The sequence below is a fragment of the Eucyclogobius newberryi genome, unplaced genomic scaffold (genome assembly GCF_026437365.1).
Source record: "Eucyclogobius newberryi isolate DKJ021-1_F unplaced genomic scaffold, fEucNew1.0.hap1 SCAF_5, whole genome shotgun sequence".
Classification (NCBI taxonomy): Eukaryota; Metazoa; Chordata; class Actinopteri; order Gobiiformes; family Gobiidae; genus Eucyclogobius; species Eucyclogobius newberryi.
The window spans coordinates 19,814,416-19,831,645 of NW_027316167.1; the positions used below are offsets into that span (position 1 = coordinate 19,814,416).

The following is a 17,230-nucleotide window of genomic DNA, read 5'->3' on the forward strand; positions in this document are numbered from 1 at the left end:
TGTTGCTATCCTGAACGGAGTCCTGAGGGAACTGAAAACAATTGCTTAATATTTTGAGGAATAATTTTGGCACTTTGTATGTGGTTTATTTTCAGTTCGTTAACATTAAAGTAATTTTATTTTTCTTGAATTCTCCTATAATTTCCTATACTTCTAACTTTCCTTAATGTGTTTTAAATAATATTTTTTTTTGAATAACACATTTTCCCTTAAGTTATGTAATTTCCATAGTTAATAAACAGAAGCTAAACACAAATGTAAAGTATAAGATCAATGTGTTCTAGATAAATGAAAATGGATGATATTGACTTTAGGGCTGTTGTCAACTAAAATTCTTGATTGACTAAAATCATGACACGTGCATCGATTAGTCAACTTAAAGAAGTGTGACAAAAGCTCTAATTAAGTGTTTCTATGATCTTACCTTGTATCTGAGCCAAAGTGCACTGACAAGGTCACACACTCTGCAGGTTTAGGATAAAGATAGATAAAATAGATATAGATAAAAAGTAAAACTCCATCACCCGATCAATCGACTAAACAACCACATGCTTACAGCCCTAAATAACTTCTATGTAATAATGTATTCAGTTTATTGTGTATGATTTATTGTGAATATAAACGTTTAACTTTTGAAATAAGATAATGCCGATCAACTGCTTAATCCTTTGAAAAACATGACCATATTTTGTGTATTGTTCGGTGAGCCTTTTGCATGTGTGCCTGCAGGAGTTTGGTTGAGACCCAGACATCTGATAATAAACACATCAGCGGTGGAGCTGTACTGGGACCAGCCGGCCCAGCCTAATGGACTCATCTCCCAGTACACTCTCAACAGAGACGGTAACACCATTTTTACCGGAGGCCAGCGTGACCAGAATTTCACTGACACTGGACTCCTGCCAAACCGCAGGTAGAGCACGTGCACGCCCCTCCACATACGTGTGTATGCTAGTCTCACATATATAAACACACTTGACTTGTAGCTTCATAATTAATCATCTCTGTAAGTCCTAGTGTTTTCCTTATGAGAATGTGCATCTGTTGTTTTAAAGGCTGCCCCCTCTCTTCCCAGGAGCCCACTGTCTATATGTCTATTTGTGTTTTTTAATGAGTAAATATTTGGCGGTCGAGTGATACAAACATTACCTCGCACACATTTGCTCACATCACAATTCAGATCTGGCTTTTGCTTACACACGGCAATGAAGCGTTTATTTATCTGATTATTTTCACCTAACCTTTACTAATCCATGGTTTTATGCCAATATGGATTTCTCTTTTAATTATACGTGTGTGCAAAAATGATATCCTTTCTTCACCCTCGCGGTCCTGCTTTTTCTCTCTTGAGACAAATTCCCTTTACCCCAGATAGAATTAAATAGAACACCCTGCAGTAGTGTGTTTTCTCTGTCTGCATGAAAGAGGGGACAGAAATGATATAGTGGGCCATTGTGAAGCTGTGTGTATGACGTTTAATTTTCCCTAATTCCAGATAGTCTGCCAGGAGGCATCCCGTCCCGGCCACTCTTCTCTCATCACTTGTCTCCTTCCTTCAGTCCTCCCTCTATCCCTTTCACTCTTACCTCATTCCTTTCCCCCTTTTCTTCTTTTCCCAATTCAGTCCCAGGCCAAGAATTACACAGGGAGTGCTGCCCTCATTATCCAATCTGATTTGTGTGTATTTTTGCCGAGCATATCAAGACCGTGTGTGAAGATGTGCGTGTGCGCTCGAGACTGTTCAAAGTGGCCATTGATTATTTATGACAATGTTGATTAGCTGTCACTTTGCGTCGGCAGTCCAGGAAGTGTCTAAGATGACGAGAGAATTAACCTATTCCCTCTGGCTGCCCCAGCACGACAGGACACATAGACACTGACACAAGAGTTTATCACACATCAATTACTTTTCTATGAATATACATTCAAGCAAAAATCATCCTGTGACCAAATGTTTATGTTTCAAATAAATGTATTCTCCCAAAATTGTACTTTCATGTCCTATTCCACTTGAATATGAATTATATCTATATTCAGTCGCTTTAAGTGTTAGGTAAATGTCTTAAACACCTCTCCCCACTGGATCATTGTGCCACTAATAGCTTTCTGTTTTAAATGCCCAGCACTGAACAATAACCCACGGACAATTAATGTACGTGCACTGAAGTTTATAGTGAATTAAAGGCTTTTAATGTTAAATGGTGCTCCACTTACACCAATAATGTAGTTTTAGCACGCGACAGCCATGCGCTCTTAAAAGGGAAATTCATCTTATGATGTCATGCAGTAAGATAGATACAGAATAGCACAGCAACAGAAGCCTGGCTGCTAAAAATGGCCATGAGATTAAAAAAAAAGAAGAAGAAAGAAATCCCTATTGTGATGTATTTATTTTGCTAATGTCCTCAATAATTTCTAACATTTTAACCTCTTTTTCCAGGTATGTGTTTGAACTGGAAGCCACTACGGAGGGAGGGGCAAGTCTAAGTGACAAATATGTTATCGAGACCCCCATCACATCCCCCTCTGGGATCCCTGCACCCCACAACGTGACTGTTTCAAGCCCTCACTCCATCTATCTTGCTTGGACCCCTCCTGGTAAGTAATGGTCCAGGCTGTGATCTTTTACTAATCATTTTAATCAGGCGCGTGGGAAATGAATGCAAGTACTAAAAAACTCATTTTTGGAGGGTCTGCCCCTGTTTTCTCCATGGAGATATTTTAAGTAGGTAATAGGTAAGTTTTATGCCATACTGCAGAACATTTTAGGCAAAGCAGGTGACAGGCCCACCACCATAAAATGTACATGGGGCAGGTTTTCTGCGTATCACTTTAATGATAATAATGCATTTTTTATGAGGCTTTTACAATAAATCTGTACTGGGGCAAAATATTTTACTATAATACATAAAAAAAAAAAAACATCCAATCAACAATTTGGAGATCCATAAAAAAGTCTGAAAGGGGCGGGCAGAGCAGAGATATACAACTGTTGAAACAATGAATAGCTTATCAATGCACAGAAAATAAAGTAACAAATAAAAAAATATAAAAGGCATGTAGTAAATAAATCATATACTTGATTCTGGTGTTTTTACATAAATTTACATGGACAGTGGGCCTTCCTGATCCATAACTTTTGAATGAGACACTTCTGACAATCAACTGCAAACTTAAGGACGTGAATTGTTTTGTCTTTCCCTCATAAAAAGCGATAGAGTAAATGTGTGGGGTCACGCTGAAACAAAGCCCTCAGTAGTTTTCAGCTCACCTTCTGGCCCCTGGATACCTGGAGCTGCACACACACGCACACAGGCATACATGCGCGTGGACTCGGAGCGGAGTTCGTGCTTATAGGGCAGTGATTGTCTGCCCTAACCCATCTATCAGTGACTATTACCCTCTCATTAGGCTGATTTCCCATCTCAAAAACCACTTACAGAGCCAACTAGCAAAGACACCTCGCTTTGTTGCATGTGCGGTTGTGTGGTTATATATTTATGCATGCATTCTGATACGTGTGTGTATGGCTGGGTGTGTGTGTGTGCGTGTGTGGATGTCATTGTGAAGATATTTCCATAGGCAGGTCTATTCTATAGTCATTATGAGCTGATTTTAAAGGTGAGGAAATATCGCCTGGGTTCTCACGCTTGGTTAACTCCCTGAGCCCAGAGTCTGGAGTGTTTTAGACTTTTGTGTGTCTGTTGTGTGGCTTCTATAATAGTGGTTGTGTGCATCCGCATGTTTATGTTTTTCGGAACTCATATGCATACGATGAAGCACTTTGGTATTGCTATTAATATGACACATATAATCTTCCTTTTATGGTGTTTGGTTTCTGTCACTGTCAGCAGCCATTTTAGTTTTTTTTATGTGTACTTTTTAATGTTTTAAGTGTGATTGCTCTACACTTTCTTTCTTTTTTGGCTCTGCAAATGGTTCTGCACTTAAAGGTGGAGTACCAAAATTTCAAACAGTGAAAAAAGGAAGTAGGTATTTAAACCTTTCTAGCGCTCACAAATCCTTTTGCACATCACAAGTATTCACATGCATATACTATTTTTTTTGGCCACTAGCACAGATTTTACAGACACAAAAGTAGATATCCTCTGCACAGCCAATCAGCTCTCATCCCAAAGTGTTATACAGTGTCTTACATGGCTCTTCTTGCGAGTTTGCAAAGATAAAATTCTCAAAATAATTAGATGAAGAAAGCATACAGTCTGTTCTTTTTCAACGAAGAATAATGCACTTTCTGGGGGTGGAAACAGAAGTTACTAATTATAATGGGGGATTAAGTTAGTTACCCCAGCTTTAAGCCTCACAACAAAAAGATCATTGGTTTGATTCAGTTTGTGTGGAGTTTGAATGTTATTCCCTTGTCTGGTTGGGTTTTCCAAGGTGGGTTTTCCAAGGTTTTCCATTTCATGACTACAAATTTCTTTACAATAGAACTGCAGAAAAGGCAAAACCAAATAAATCTACCGGTAATATATATGTATGTGTAGCTTTGTCTGAATACCATAATGAATCATGTGAAGAAACTGAAGCAAAAAACAGGGCCAAATAGGTCCGAGAATGTAACAAAAATACATCTACATGTATTAGTGGTCTCTGGTTTGTGTCTCCATATATGTAACATCCTTTAGTACTTCTCAGTCTGTGCCGTATAGTCCTGCTGAGGTGTACTGAAAGCTGCGTGATGTCACAGATGCATAAGTGCAGGGGAATTTGTGCATATCCGAGTCAGGGTGAATAATTGAAGTCTTTCATTTGTCTGGTAATCAGTTCCTTTCTCAAGATACTCAGAGTTCATGAATGTTGAATATCCCATCACAATACAGTTGGCCTGAATTATGGAAAAATACCCCACCCCCCAAGAATATTAACAGAGCGCGAGTGTGCGCACCTGTGAGGATAGATACTCTTACACTTTATCTGAGAGGCTATGCTTACAAAGTTATTTATGAAAACTTTAAAGATTGCCTCGTTTCATACGATGTGAAATTATGACATAACTGGGTGTATGTATTTCTCTTTCATTTAATTCTTTCCAGCTCATCTTAACAGTGACCAGCCTGTGAACTACAGTATCGTCCTAAATTCAGACAAAAGCGATGTCTCCATGTTTCCCGCTGGGATCGACTTGCAAGTAAATATAACAGATTTAGAGCCTTTCACAACCTATTTCATCAGAGTGCAAGCCTGTCAGGATGGTAAGATTTGACTTGTATAGTCTATTCTATTTTGTCCGTCAAACTATTGTTCACTACCGGTATTGATATTGTAATATTTCATACAGATGGATGTGGACTTGGTGATGGTATTCATGTTCAGACTTTGGAAGCTGCTCCTGAAGATATGATGCCTCCCACAATCAATGCGGTTGGACCCAATGTCTTAGAGGTTCACTGGCTTCCTCCGCTTAAGCCGAATGGACCCATCATTTCTTACCACATATTCAGGTCAAAACATGCATTCACAATTATTCATTTGACGTGGTTACTATAAAGTTTGTGTTTGTATCAGCTGAGTGAGGTCCAGTGCGAGTCAGGTTGTCTCGGTGTGCGCTTGCTTGTAATAATTCATGCTGAAGGTCGTGGTCTGCTTGTTGACCAAAGAGTGTGTGATCTGTATGCAGGGTCAGACCAGACTAAGCCCTTTAAGTCCTGAGGAAACACACATTAGCATAGCACAACACACACTCACAGACACACCTGGCATGCGCAGACTCATGCAGACAGGGTCTTGGGTAAAATGTGAAAATCTCTCTCACACACAGCACAGAAGAAAGCCCACAAACGTTCAGACATCAGAGCTTAGAAAGACATCCAGATACTTGCATCAGCCGAAGACTTAGGCACAATGTGAAAGACGTGATCGCCCATGTTTTATTTCAGTTCAACTCAGAAAGATGTCCTGCACTTTGTTGATCAAGTTAATCTTAAGCCGTGGTTGAATAAAACTAATGTATGTAACATGTTTGATTGTAGGCGCTCACACCAAACCACACAGGATCTGCTGGTGTTCATTTGGACCAGCGGGCTCCACGAGTTTGTTGATGCCAGTCCTTCCCTTCGGCCCTTCAGCTACTACCAGTACAAAGTTCAGGCCCTCAACTCCAAAGGCTCTGCTCTGAGTCACTGGGCTCTCGCTCAGACCCTGCAGGCACAACCGCAAAACATGAACGCTCCTTCAGTCACTCCTACTGGTGAGTTTCATAGGTCGCATGACAAAGTGTTGCTGGAGGGTAGAAATCATAGTAAATGGTTCCACTATAACTGCGCTTGTTTATTTTGTGCTTTGACAGGCGCTTACTCAGTTCATCTGAAATGGAGTGAGCCGGAACAGCCCAATGGTCTCATTTCTCATTATAGGCTGGTTTACAAGAAGCACCAACAGGACCCTACGCTCAACTCCACTGCTGTTACTGCTCTCACTGTAGAGGTACAGTCACAATGCACAGTCAGACTTTTCCCTAAATGCACTTTAAGAGCTCATTTGCAAAACAGATAAGTGCTACTAAAAATGAGGTCAGGCTTGTAATTTAGCATTTGCATAGGGCTGCGTCAACGCAAAAATCGTATTACATACAAAAACATTTTCTTCTTTATCAGATTCATCAACTGTAGTTTCACTGACAATACCTGAATATTGTAACAAAAATACTTCACTTAACCAGAAGATCGCATTGAGATTTAAAATCTCTATTGCAAAAGACAACCAACACTATCAACATAGTACAAAAACAAAAATCACCAAATGTTACATTATATTATATTAAACTTTTGAAAATGACTGATCTATATTTTTGCAAATCAACTTTTCACTTACTTGAACATTTCTTTACTTCTTTATTAATTTCATATATCAGTACATTCAGTCAATACAGTCAAAAGTATGAGTACAGCCCGGAGTCATCAGTTCTGGGCCTTAAGTCACACATAAAGACATGCACATGAGCACACAGTGTGACATGGTGTGTGGCAGCGTGCAGAGAGACCACTGTTGGGGAGTGTTTCATAGCAGCTTTGGGGAGAGCATATTCAACTCATATTCAAACGGTAGGACACAGACAGTTTGTATATGTGCTGCTGGTCAGGTACTCTTATTGGAAACTTAGAATTGGATACAAGGAAATTGGGACGCTCTAATGAAGAGGATTGTGGGAAGCTTTTGCTTCGTGATATGTGTTAATACATTGTAGTACTTCCTACTTTTAAGTCATAGTGGGTAAAAAAAAAAATCTGTTCCTCTGGTAATTTTATTTTCTTTAAAGCACAGTGTATCTTAATTAATCAGAAGCTGAGAAAGAAAAAGCCTTTGCTTGAATTAATCCATTAACACATACACACATACATATGGAACGGAGATATTACACTGATAAGAATAAAAACACTCTTCTAGATAAGGAATGGTTGCTTGTGGACCACGTCAGGGTGATAGATTGGGGAAGGAGAGCGCAAAATAAAAGGGGGAAAGAGCCCGTATGGATCTATATTCTGTCCATACAAGTGGCCTCTTCTGCCTCAGTGACCTTTGGCTTGTCACTCATAATTAATACAAGATGTAAATGGAGACCTTTCACCTTCTCATTGATATGGAACACTTTGTGTTTGTGGGTGCATGCATTTGTGTGTATGTGTGCGCTCAGAGGAGCTCATTGATATGGCATAGACTTATTTTGTGGCGGTCATTTGTCACAGAGTAGCCTTTATCAGATAAGCTCATTGGTCAAAGTGGAAATTAGTGTAGCACTAAAAGCATAATGTAGTGTTTTTGGTGAGGCCAATTGCCTATTCTTAATTAAGAAAGTAAATAGAAACAATTGCTGTAACATTTTTTTTTTTTTTGCAAACTAACATTTTGTCCAATTGTCCATTGTCAGTTTTCAAAAACTTATATTTAAATTTTATGACCCTTCTCTTGAGCCACTGCCATTATAATAATCATGGCTTTTACAGTTCTCTTGACACTTTTTATACTGACAATCTCTCAGAAGTTTGTGGATATTTTGTTGTGTGTGTATGTGTCCATTCACTGTTTGTGTATTGATCTCAGGCTGGGCTGGGAACGCTGCTCTGTGCCAGCTTGGCTGATTAATGGGGTCGTCATGGCAATCGGACGGAATGAGGGTACGGAGCGCAGGCGGCCTGCCGCACAGAGCCCTGCGCATGGCCTGGCACAGGCTCACGCTCTCTCCCCCCTTTCTCTCCCACTAACACCCCATAGCCTCCCCCCCTCGCTCAGACGGCCCACCCGAGTCCCTCCTCTGTCACTATTTCTCTGTGGTCCATAACCCTCACCCCCCCACACGCTCCATGGGGCAAAGCATTCTGACCAACATCTCAGTCACTCATGCAACCCTGGTTCTTCACTTACTTCTCGTTTGTTCTACAGTTTAGTTTTTGTCTTCATGGATTATGTCACTAGTATCAATAACTTATAATGCATATTTTGAACTTTTTGTTGATTCTTACTACTCTATTAGCAAGAGGTCATTAAGTCCTCAACACTTACCTCAGACGACCAACTTTACGTCTCTCTGTCAGCTTGGGCCCGCCATATTTATTTACTTTTTGCTGTATTTATTATCCTCTTGTTTTGCATAGTTAGTTGATGTCTTTGTTGCCTGCTTTATCGTTTTTCATTACCACACCAATCCCTCCTCTCTTCCCCCTCACCCTTCCTTCTCCCCCTTGGCTTTTCCAGATGTTACAGAGTGGCCCTTGGGATCAGCGGTGCATTTGTGTATGAATGTGTATGCACGCATGGGCATTAGTCAGTGGCAATACACGTGTCTAAATATGCTCGTGCCTATGGTGTGCATGCCTAACATATTTAGTTTCTGACCATGTGCAACAGTATGTGCATGGATGTGTGCGGTATTAATACATCCCATTGATCAGAGCAGGACCCCTGACAGTCATCATCCCTGAGAACCATCTGGCCAACGCCTGACGCTCTCTCACCCAAACACAAGCTGACACCCGATTAATCTGCCCGCGCCATGCATACATACGTGTGTGTCTGCATGTGAACGGGTGAATTTGTGATCGCAGGTGAAAGGGAGGAAACCTAATGTGCATGGAGCTTGTGTACCGATTTCTTCTTTTTTTTTTGCTGGGTTGGTTTAAGTATTTGTCTATGTACGCGCTCTCCAACCCAAACCGCGCACACACCGCTCCGCAATCCGCCAACAACAGCCGGCACTGAAGGGAGCTGAAGGGTGCTTGGAAATTAAGGTTATTACACAAATTGAGCCATATGGTCTAAATATTTCAGAGCTGAAATTTACTAGGCAATAAAAATGGCCCCTACCTCGGTAATGGTGTAAATTACAGCTTAACCACCAGCGCTAATGATGTCCTTCTGTACGCCCCGTAACCAACCGTACATGAAGGACACATTGTTTAAAAAATACCCCAGGAATAGCAAAAGACGGAAGGAGGGAGGGAAAAAGAGAGGGAATGGGGTAGATCAGGAGGGATATGTAGTACTAAAGAGAAGAAAAGAGTAGTAAGATAGAAGAGTGTAAGCAATCAGACTGAGACTAAAAAAAAGAAAGTAACACAGTGCCGCATGTTTACAATCTGTTAGTTTACCACTAAGTACTCATAAGAGAGCGCACACAACGTCTAAGCCAACCCGGCGTCTATCTCTTGTATTGCGTTAATATAATCCCATTTATGCATTTCCAGATGTATCCCTTTATACGTGCTTGGGGCTGGTACAGTTTATGCTAGCTCTGACCACCAGTAATCACATAATGCACATACAAGGATGGCTTTAAATTGTAGTAATGAGGTATAAACTATTTGCCTAACCTAATTGTATAAGTCTGGGCATTTGTTTTCTGTAAATTCTCTACTAGAAAGAGATAAAACGGCCAACTGGGGTTGAAATATCGGGCTGTTATAATGTCAACAAGAGTAGTAATAAATACAACAATGCAGTTTGGTGTATCTTTAGATGTCTGATACTCTGATTGGATGGTTCTTGATTTCTTGCATAAACAGCACAATCTGTAGGACTCCCACTCAACACTTTCACTCCTCTGATTATTCTGCTCGTTCTTGTGTTATAGCTACATTGCCCATTTATCTATCCATTACAATTACTACTGTTCATCATGGTTGGCTGTACCACATTGTGAGAGGTCTTTATGCTATTCATCCCATGTCCGCTCACACCCTTCTCTTCCTCTTAGACATGATTTTCTTTGAGTTTGGCTGCTCCGTCTTCTTGCTCCGTCTCTTTGGCTCCGTAATGACAGGGTTGTGTTGTATTGACTGTGGAGCAGCCACACCATCGCTTCTAGGGCCTTCCACTTGTCTTAATGGATGTTTAGTGCAGTGGCCATGATATGATGGTCTCCCCTTCACCAGAAAGCTAAGAGCATTTCAAAGCGCATATAGAAGAGAAACTATGATGACTCGCCTATTCAGATGCTCATATTAAGTGTGTGTTATTGTCAAGGGTTTATTTTGGAAGTGATGTAGTTGTGATAGTAAGAAGAGTCTTTGATGACCACTTCCGCTGTGTTTACAGTCTTTAGTGATCCACTTTAGGCTTTGATGGTTTGTCAGTCCATAAGAAAGTAAGATTTACTTTTTTATGAAATATTTATATTGGATAGCAATTCTACAAAATACTTTTTGAAGTGGATCGGGAACAGTTTGAAATTAAGATTTTAACGTGATCAAACCAAATACACTTTAATATTTAGTTTAAACGTACAGAATATGAGTTGGAAGGACAATTATGCCCTTTCATAGATGTTTTATTCTGTGTTTTGTGAAGCACTTTGTGACCTCTGTCTGTGAAAGGTGCTATATAAATACAATTTACTTACTTACTTACAAAAGGAACCCAAATGTGCATGTTTAAAGGCTAAAACCCTGATCCCAGATTCATTGTAAAATTAACTATATGAGATAAGAAATATTGATTTTAGCATCTGAAATATCAAGGTTTCACTACATTTGTATTTTAACTCATGAAAGGAACTCATGTAGGAAGGTCCACACAAATACAATTTGAGTGTTCCTGGGTAGAGCCTCCAGCTAATCATAACTGTCCGTGGGAAGTGTTCGAGCCTGGTCCAGACCCCTGTAGACCCCTCTATTCTGCACAGGCCACAGACAAAGCACATGCCTAATAGCACCACTGTGTCGCACTAATGCTGGACGTGTCAGGGATGGTCTGAAACACAGTGACTAGCAGGGACACACATGCAGGGCATTTACAAACAGATACAGGGCATTTGTTCCGGCAGCATTGAATTAGGCCTGCACATATAAATAAGTCTACACACACACATTTACACACAGTTGGCCCGAGAGCTTGGCATGGGGCGCACGAGACCAGCATGTGCTGTAGTGACTCACCTCAGATACACAAAACAATTACTGCTCTCACAGGGCTGGTCAGGGCACAGCTTGTACTAATAGACCCAAACAAAGAATTCAATTGAGTAAACAAGAATAAATTAGGGGCAAAAAAGTGGTAAATTGAATACGATTTAAAACAAGTGCGAGACATAAGAAACGGAAAAACAGCAAGGGCTTCATTATCTCCCCAGGACTCAATATTACAGTGCAGAGGAACTGCGGAAGAAGAGGAATGTTCAGTTAACATTAAGTATGGCTCTTTCATGTCTGTCTTACTTAACTTTTACCTGTGACAGACCAAAAGAAAAAAGGCGAGTGTGTGCGAGCCATATGCTAATTCTGCTTCATGTCCGTCTCTATCCCCCCTCCGCGCCCAGGGCCTTCGCCACATAATCAGCATAATTCTTCTGACAAATACACATGGTTATTCTTAATTAGAATCACACAACTCCCCCCCCAGCCGCACCGTGCCGTTCCACCTGAACATCAGATTTTAACACAACCACCACACAGGGCGACAAAACAATGCACAAATACTACTCTCAATAAAACATAAAAGATGTGTACAGTGCGTGTTAAGTATTTATGAAACACAAATTGACCCTGTGAAGGCCGTAAATGTGCTGAAGCGCGGACTGTAGCATGGGCTCGCACAACAAAGGGAATGTGGAAATAAAAGATTGAATAGATTGCTTTTTTGCCCTCCGTGCTAAGTTGTGTTGAACTGTGTAAGATCTAAGGACTCTTTAATGTATAAATTAGCAAGACCTCTCCCTGTCTTCCGTCTTCTTTCCTCCGATCATTGTCCAGTCTTGTTTGTACCACTCTCCCCCACCTCCTTGTACTCACGGTCTGCTCATTTTCATTTGTGGTGATGAATTGGTAACTTTGATCATTCGCACAAATGCTCAAGTGCATTGGATTTAGGTGGACTAGGAGCTTTTGCAGATTCTCTATGGTAACAAATCATGTCGACTTCATAGCTTTGCATATTTCCTTTGAATAAGCACCCAAAAACTACAATAGATGGAGGTATTAGTACTTTATAGCTTTCAATTGGCTGTGGTCGTGTGGGAGAAATGCACATTTTGAAACAAAAAATGAAGATCAATAAAGTTAAAAAGGAATTGTGGATGATTATTAAGTGTATACTTTTATGAATCTTAAATCTTGGTCACACATCACATTATATATTGCCTCTTGCTATTTGGTATCATTTTGTGTTAAGGCCCGGCACGGATGCAAGCATAATGTACAGTATGTAGGCCGCAAAAATCGTTATTGAGGGAGCTATTAATTGCATGTAATGACAGCGTACTTGTGATTACTGGCTGTTTGCATGTTTTTATTTAATACGTGTAGTGTTGGTGTGTGCGAGGTGGCCAGGCCGGTGTGTGAGTGAGGAGCTGCGCTGCTGAGGCCTTTACTGCAGTGTGTCTCAGTGATAAAGTCTGTGAATGTATTGCCATCTAGAGGCGTGTTGCCGAGTCTCCACGCTCCAATAAAAGGTGCCAGCGCCAGATGCTGCTATTGACAATGTGCATATGTTAACCGTTTTATAGGCCACATGCCTCACATATTTCACTGGCTTTTAAGGTAGAGAGATCTCTCATTTTCGCTCACTTAATCTGTCTCTCCCCCTAGCAACATCTATCTTTTTTCCCTCCCAGTTGCAGTTTTTTTTTTGTCTTTGTCCCAGTATCCTCAATTTCTTTTTCAGAGTTTGAGTTAGTCGTTGAACTTTTCTTTTAGCGTTACCCTTTACAAATTGATGGCATAATTTGCATAATTTGAATGTTATATTGAATAGGATAATCGTGTTGACTTTTGTTTATGCTGGATACCCTTCCGGACTCATTCCCCTCCGTTGCTCCAGACTTGTGACGGACACAAACTGCACTTGGTCCACATAAGAAATCCGTTACAGTTGCTCTGGCTGATGTACTAAAAAATACAACATTGAAACGCATTAAACAAAAGCCAAATAGTTCAGATTAAAAGTATTAAATTAGATGTAAAGAATATATTTGGTGCCATATACACATTTACATTCAAATATGCATCATTTTAAATATCAAAATGCATGCCCAACTTTTCATTTAATTTACATTTTCAGTCTTCAACCTAATTTTCACACTGTTTTGCAACCCGGTCCTTCCTTGCTCTCGCTGCAGTGGAAGTGCTGTGATTTACGGGAGGATTTAGCTTGTGTCTAGGTGTCTTGGGGCTTATTAATCCTATTTTATTGTGGCTGAAAAACATGTTGGCTTGCAGACATGAGAACAGTGAATACACACAGTATGGCTTGTTGTGCCGATGGTTCATCCTCGGTGCCAGGGCACGGTGATTTGTCAGGGTTTTTCATTTGATTTAGTTTTGAATTGGATACTTTTTGATCCTCTTGCTGCTGCATTGAGCGGGAAACCAGCTAATCTCTTTACATATGCTTGTTTATGTGAAATATTTTGAAAAACTGCAGACTCAACACATGAAAAAAAAAAAAAAGTCTCCCCCCAAATGCATCAAACTTGCACTGAAGCTATTTGGCATAAACAAACACACTACATCCTTGAGCTTGATGCTTCTTCCATGTCATCCCATGCCAGAGCCTTTTGAACACTGTTTCTCTTATCAATTAGTAAATGGTGGTGAACCGGGTGCACATGGTAACAGCGTGTGCCAGGGCGTTGGGCCGAGTCCCAATGCCTAAAGCTACTGGCAAGACTCACTGTGCCTTTGTCGCCGGTTGCTTGTGTTCGATTTGAAAGGATGCATGTGTGACACAAACACTCAATCTGCAGGCTTTGAATTCACCCATAAGGGACAGCTGCGCGCCTGCCAGTCCCTCTCTGTCTCTGCCACTCCTCTGGTGTTTATTTACTTTACCATGACAGAGCCTGTATGTTCCAATGTTGATATCACAAATCCCATGTCATGTCATCTTAGCTTTCTATTGTAACGGTGCTCTTTTCAATCCCTGTTTTAATAAATGTTGCACTTATGCACGCATGGTTTGTTTGTGTGACTAATTTTCTCTCCAATTTCATTCTGCCAAGAGATCCAAGCCTCTATTATGTATGGCTTTTTTGTGTGTTCACTCTCTTTTAAATGCCGCTTTATGTAGTTAGAATTTGTAACTGTTATTGAGATTTATATTTTAAACCGTCTTTAGGGTCCAACCTTGGAAGCCACAATATTTGGTCTTGATCCTCACAGTGACTACACATTTCAAGTGGAGGCCATAAATGAAGCAGGTAGGGTTGAAAGAATCAATTGTTTACGTAGACTTACAGTGAAGTACAGTAGCAAATTGATTACTGTACTGGAAATCTATTTCTCGACAGGCAGCGTTTTCAGTCCGTGGGTGCAAACTAAGACCCAAGAGGCCTCTCCGGCTGGCCTGAGTAACTTTACAGCAGAGCAGAGAGAGCAAGGCAGGGCATTGCTGCTGAGTTGGGATGAACCAGGTTCTCCAAATGGAGTTATAACGGTAATGGTAAACAGTGTAATCCACAAATACAATTACTAGATTTAAATATACTCTCAAATAATTGTTTTTGTTTGTCTGACTCTTTCAGGTGTATAACTTGTATAGTGAGGGCATCTTGGAATTTAGTGGACAAACACGCAGTTTCCTGTTTCGTCGGTTAGAGCCCTGGACCATCTATAATCTGACTCTTGAAGCCTGTACCTCTGCAGGCTGCACACGCACCCTTTCTCAGCAAGTGACCACCGCAGCAGCCCCTCCTGTTGCCCAGCCTCCCCCTACTCCACTATTTATAGGGACTGACCAAGTGTCACTTACCTGGGGCCCTCCATCTGAGCCTAATGGGCCAATTGGAGAGTACATTTTACTAGGCAGAAGTTCAGATGAATTCGGGAGGGAGAGACGCAATGATGAGGATACTGAAAGTGGCAAAGTAAGTGAACTCCAATGGAAGCAGACTGTAAACAAACAAACAATGCTTCTATTGTTATATTTTACAGGTTTTATTTAGAGAATCCTCTCCACATGAAGGTGAAACCTTCTCCTACACAGTAACAGGACTGCGCCCCTGGACCCAGTATGAGTTCAGCATCCAAACCTACAACCCTGCTGGTCACACACAAAGCCCCTGGGCAACAGTAAGAACCAGGCAGGCCCCGCCCCGAGGCCTCGCCCCTCCAACAGTCACACATGTCCCAGGACATCCCACTGAGCTCTTGGTGTCTTGGACAGCTCCTCTGGAGCCAAATGGAGTACTTCAGTCTTTCAGAATTATCAGAAACAATATCAGTTTTGCTTTTAGTTTTGACCCAACAGTTCTCAGCTACAAGGATGAAAATCTCAGTCCTTTTTCAAAATACAGGTACTGCTTGAATTCACAAGTGTTATATGTTTACACTGTAATATGTGAGCAAATTTGCTTTTGTTTTACAGCTATGCAATAACAGCTTGCACATCAGAGGGTTGTGTCACAAGCCCTTTCACAAACATCTCAACATTGGAAGCTCCTCCAGCCACAGTGGAAGTTCCCACAGTGAACAACATTACATCCAGCACCGTAAGAGTGGTCTGGATTGCACCTCTGACCCAGAATGGAGAGGTGACAGAGTATGTGCTGAGTCTAAACAATGAGGAGGTTTATCGAGGCGCACATCTCCACACAGTTCTATCAGATTTGAAGCCCCACACATTCTATCACTTTTCTTTGGAGGCCTGTACCAGCGGTGGATGCACTACAAGTGCTATTGTTTCTGCTCTGACAGATGAGGCCCTGCCCACTGGACTTTCTCCACCATCACTTAAGGTATATTTTTCCTAAATCTTTTTTATCCTTTTTGGGTGAATCAGTATTTAACAGAAAGTTAAATCTCACTGCGAAATAGCTTTGAACATTTCTAATTTTTGTTGCAGTTGTATTCACAAAAATATGATTAAATATTCTTTGATCTAGGTGACCGGTTCAGACTCAATTGAGATCAGTTGGACAGCACCAGAGCAGCCCAATGGCATCATCACAGGATACGAGCTTCGACGAGATGATGAAGTGGTTTACATTGGTACAGAGATGCATTACCACGACTTCACACTTTTGCCTAATGTGGAGTACAGCTATGTTATCACAGCCAAAAACAGCAAAGGACAGGTCAGCAGTGCAGTAGCCACAACAAAAACACACCAGTCAGCTCCTTCTGGTGTTGGTCCACCTACACTTACTCCTAATGGATCGGATCAGGTGAAAAACATACTACATACATACTAATAGATTTAAGCATTTAAGTATTATTTCATTTAAAAAGGTGTATTGTATTTTCAGTTGAGAGTTGAGTGGAGCGTTCCAGCAAGTCCAAACGGAGAAATCGTCCGTTACATTGTATATAAACGAGATCCAGTTCAGCTAAGTGTCTTACGCTCTGAGTTTACTCCAGAAGACAGTGTCTTTTCTGATAGACGCATCACTCTGGATGGATTATTCCCAAATTACAGGTCAGTCAAAAGATCCAATAAAATGCAGTAAATTAACTTGAGCTTACTGTGTTGAAATGTTCTTGTCAAGGCAGCTCTCAAGTGTGCATTTCATCAAAACATTCTAATAAGATTAGAATGTTTTAAAGTAAATTTAAAAAAATATATAAAATGAGTGTAAAAGCATCACTAGAACACAGTGCAAAAATGTTGATGTGGAGATTGTTTGAAACAATAGTCAAATCAAATCAAATCAATTTATTTTTGTAAGGCCCAAAATCACAACAACAGTTGCCTCTGAGGGCCACAGGGAGAAATGAATCAACAATGTCTGTGGTGGCGATGAAGTCAGACAATGTCTGTGGTGGCGAGGGACGATGTCCCAGGG

At 40.8% G+C, this 17,230-nt stretch overlaps 1 protein-coding gene across 1 annotated transcript in view; it reads left to right on the forward strand.

Moving 5' to 3' along the window:
* ush2a (Usher syndrome 2A (autosomal recessive, mild)) overlaps positions 1–17,230 on the forward strand; it is a 117,565-nt gene that overhangs the window by 91,029 nt on the left and 9,306 nt on the right. Inside the window, exons 68-80 of the mRNA XM_072464874.1 lie at positions 730–913; positions 2,441–2,598; positions 5,058–5,216; positions 5,303–5,465; positions 5,994–6,211; positions 6,311–6,447; positions 14,566–14,647; positions 14,738–14,883; positions 14,972–15,313; positions 15,381–15,742; positions 15,814–16,183; positions 16,331–16,612; positions 16,694–16,863. Of these exons, the coding sequence (XP_072320975.1) occupies positions 730–913; positions 2,441–2,598; positions 5,058–5,216; positions 5,303–5,465; positions 5,994–6,211; positions 6,311–6,447; positions 14,566–14,647; positions 14,738–14,883; positions 14,972–15,313; positions 15,381–15,742; positions 15,814–16,183; positions 16,331–16,612; positions 16,694–16,863 (2,773 nt within the window). The remainder of the gene's footprint in view (positions 1–729; positions 914–2,440; positions 2,599–5,057; positions 5,217–5,302; positions 5,466–5,993; positions 6,212–6,310; positions 6,448–14,565; positions 14,648–14,737; positions 14,884–14,971; positions 15,314–15,380; positions 15,743–15,813; positions 16,184–16,330; positions 16,613–16,693; positions 16,864–17,230) is intronic.